Raw genomic sequence first — 4,123 nt, forward strand, 5'->3', positions numbered from 1 at the left:
CTAATCCGCCACCACCACCACCACCACCACCACCACCACCACTACTGCCACCACCACTGTCACTATAATGTTATATACACAACTACTATCACAGCAACAACTACCTCAACTGCTGCTACCAGTACCAACACCACCACCAACATTGCCTTAAAGAGCCACTAATATCATCACCCCTCCCACCATGACTACCACCATTAATATCACTACTGCAACTACTATGAAAAGGGTTCATCCTTTCAATATCAACCCGACTGACATCATTCCTGGTCCCATGACACAAAAATTCCTATTTTAAAAGTTATCTAAATTGAAACCTTCCATCAGATTTTCATGTCCCAAACAGCAGCTTGATAATTTTAGAACATTCATCATTATCATCATTTAGCGTCCATTTTTCCATGCTGGCATGGGTTGGACAGCTTGACAGACTGGCAAGGCCAAGAGCAACACCTGATTCCATAGTTTGTTTTGGATTGGTTTCTATGACTGGATGTCCTTCCTAATGCCAACCATTTTACAGAGTGTACTTTTTTTATACTGCACTTTGGTCTTAGGATATCAATTTTGTTGTTGTGGATGGGCCTTCTTGAGTACAGTAATGTGCCACATACCTTGGTCCTTTGCGATCTCATTTGTAAGGCTCATCATTCCTACCACAACACATGTTATTGAAACCGTTGTCAGTGCCACCATACTGTTCTATATTTTAGAGATAACTTCAGAATAATATTATGTGTATGCATGTACTTATATTTGTGTATGTATTTATGTATGCATACAGATATGTGTGTATACATATGTGTGAGTGTATATATAATTGTATATACACATATGTATGTATACGATAAATCAGTTTTAATAAGAAGAGAACTCATTACTAGAGTTGGTTTTGTCACATTTACTGGAAATTGGAAATTGGAAACTTCATTTTTATTGACTCAATTTCATACACTCACACACATATATGCACTTGTAGAATACTCACATACATACTCAAATTGGTACAGAAATAGGTCCTTATGCTCACACCTATATACTCACATTGTACATATTTGATATTCCCATTTACATATATAAAGATATATCTATATATATAATACATGTACATAGTTCCATATTCGTATATACATACATATATAAGAGTAGAATATTTTGGTTTCGTTGGAGAACAACAAAAGTCTACGTCAAGTTTCAAACACAAAATATTTATCATTGTTAACAAAAATCTTTTCATTGTGACAAACGATGGAAAAACCAAGACAGTCAGTTATTGTGTGTCCACAATGAGAATAGCCACAAGTAGCCTGATTCCATAGTCAAAACTGACTGGTGAGTTGGCTTTATCTATACCAAGATCACTAACTAGCAAGCAGGCACACTATCTATAGACAAAGTCTATCAAAGAAAAGGCACCAAAGATGAAATCGTTGAGATTTCAATATTGTCATCTAAAAATTCTTGTTCACTACAACTGAGCCTAGCTACTGATTAAAAACGATTTATTAATGTGCTTAACAGGAGTCACATATATTTATTATTTGAAACAGTTTTATATAGTCCCATGTGACAAAGTTTTGTAGGCTTTTCACAGAAGCCTAGCTCATTGGTTCAGTCAACCAAATTAACTGAATTCATTGTGCTAGGCTTCTGTAATAAGGCAGGCTGATGAATATTTTATGAAATTAAAACAATAAAAAGAACAAAGAATGCAACAAAATAACAGCTTATGAACATACACAGTACAATACATTCTAGTCAGAAAAGATGATGGCAACAGTATGAAGAGGGGTGAAATGAGAATTATTGGAAAGATAAGGGACACTATCTTCCATTTTAAGGTCATCATCAACTTCTACTTGAGAGACAAAGAACTTGTCTGAAATTGTTTGCTATTTATGGTGCTTCAGTTCTTTGTCCAGCTCAATATAGGAATTGAGTTCACTGTAAACTCCTCTTGTAATTTTTATGTTACATTCACAATTGTTGATTTTCTCTCTAGATATCCATACTCAGTTTATTTCCTTTCATTTTTCAGAATCTTAGATTCAAACTTGGTGAGGAGATTGACAAGTTCCGGACAGTTCTAAACATCAACAAAACTAAACTGGAAGAATGGTTGTCATTGACAGCTGAAAAAGATGAAGACTTCATGACTTTTCAGAAATATAAACGTTTGGATGAATCGAAAGTTAATGTAAGTTGCTATATCTTTCTATTTTTTATTAATATGGTTGATTACTAATGTTGTTGATGTTGTTGTTATAGAGTATCTAGGACTACATGTTTTAGTGTTGCTGTTCTTAAGGCCTCAGACAACCTTGTTTCAAGTAGATCTATGACTACAAGCATTCTAGTTATGGTCAGTCAGATATGATTCAAGGAGACAGTTGACTGCTATTTCCAACAAGTCAATCGACCACGTACAGTCTCCCTTCAGTCTGCACTGGGCAACCAAGTAATCTATGAGAATCCATTCATGACCAACCTCTTGCTTTTTTTAAAACCCAAATACAGAAACAGAATGAATGTGGAGCTCGGTCATTACTCAAAGCTCAATTATCACCAACACCTGTAATTCAGAACATAACAGTAACAAAGCAGCAGCACACACACACACACACACACACTTGATTAGAGGTTGTATTAACCTCATGGAGGGATGGTTTCATGCAAGGACATGCTAGTTCAATACCATTAATGGCCCCAGAACAGTTCCCTGGGGGGCACCACTTAGGATTTTAGTGCCCTCAGAAAGGGCACCATTGGTTGCAACTGTCTGACTTGTCTTTAAGGAGATTGTAAAAAGATAAATATAAATAAATAAATTTATATATATGTATATATACAGGGGTTGGACAAAATAATGGAAGCACCTTAAAATTTTGAACAAATTTATCTTAATATTAGGTAGGACCACTTTTGGCAGTAATTACTGCCTGAATTCTACGAGGTATGAACTCGCACAAAGTTTGAATTGTTTCCAAAAGTATTTTAGTCTTGCAAGCTACATGGCAACCTCTCTAGTGGTGGTATTTTGAAAAGAAAGCATCCATTACACCGTAATGGGATTGGCATTGGTAAAAGCCTCCAGTTATAGAAATTATACCTAGCAGACGTTGGAGTAGAATGCAATCCTAAAACATGTCCAATCCTGATGAACCATCTAACTCATGCCAACATGGAATATGGATATTAAATGTTAATGACAACTATAACAGGCAATGTATTTACATTTTTATTTAATCCACAATGAGGTTTCACAATATTTAATTATATTTCAGTTTCTCTGATTTACAGTGTATTGTGCGATACACACACGCACACACATAATTCTAACATTATCCATTCTCTTTTCTATATTTTTTTACCTTTATATAAATATTGTTTCCATTGTCAACGAAGGTTGTCTTCTTTAAAACAGAAAAAAAAAATAAAAACAAATCAAAAATAATCCAAATGTGAAAAAGAAGACTGTGTGCACAGATTGGAGGGTATCCAGAAAAATTGCCAAGTAGTGTAATGCTGACAAAGGTGAGGTTGAGGATGGTGAGACGGTAGTGACGATGGTGATTTTGATGACAGTGATGGCGATGATAGTGGTCGCAAGACAAATTGTGGTGAGCATGGTGACAATGATGACAATGAGGATGACGATTTGTTAAAAGCATCTGCATAATTGCAAACACTTGATGATGATGACGACGATGATGATGATGCTGTCATTGCTGATGTTTTTTAAAGTGAGCCACATGGTAAAGTTTTAGCAATTAACTCACACAAGTCTATGGCTGACATAATAATAATAATAATTATTATTTCTTTATTGCCCACAGGGGGCTAAACATAGAGGGGACAAACTAGGACAGACAGGGATTAAGTCGATTATATCAACCCCAGTGCGTAACAGGTACTTAATAATAATAATAATAATAATAATAATAATAATAATAATAATAATGATGATAATGGTAATAGTAATAATGATAATAATAATAATAATGATGATAATGGTAATAGTAATAATGATAATAATAATAATAATAATGGTAATAGTAATAATGATAATAATAATAATAATAATGATGGTAATAGTAATAATGATAATAATAATAATAATAATAGT

At 34.1% G+C, this 4,123-nt stretch overlaps 1 protein-coding gene across 1 annotated transcript in view; it reads left to right on the forward strand.

Annotated features, from left to right (window-relative positions):
* LOC106868031 (coiled-coil domain-containing protein 39-like) overlaps positions 1-4,123 on the forward strand; it is a 199,134-nt gene that overhangs the window by 78,948 nt on the left and 116,063 nt on the right. Inside the window, exon 4 of the mRNA XM_052974700.1 lies at positions 2,036-2,194. Coding sequence (XP_052830660.1) covers positions 2,036-2,194 — 159 coding nt within the window. The remainder of the gene's footprint in view (positions 1-2,035; positions 2,195-4,123) is intronic.

Source organism: Octopus bimaculoides, chromosome 19 (genome assembly GCF_001194135.2).
Source record: "Octopus bimaculoides isolate UCB-OBI-ISO-001 chromosome 19, ASM119413v2, whole genome shotgun sequence".
NCBI lineage: Eukaryota > Metazoa > Mollusca > Cephalopoda > Octopoda > Octopodidae > Octopus > Octopus bimaculoides.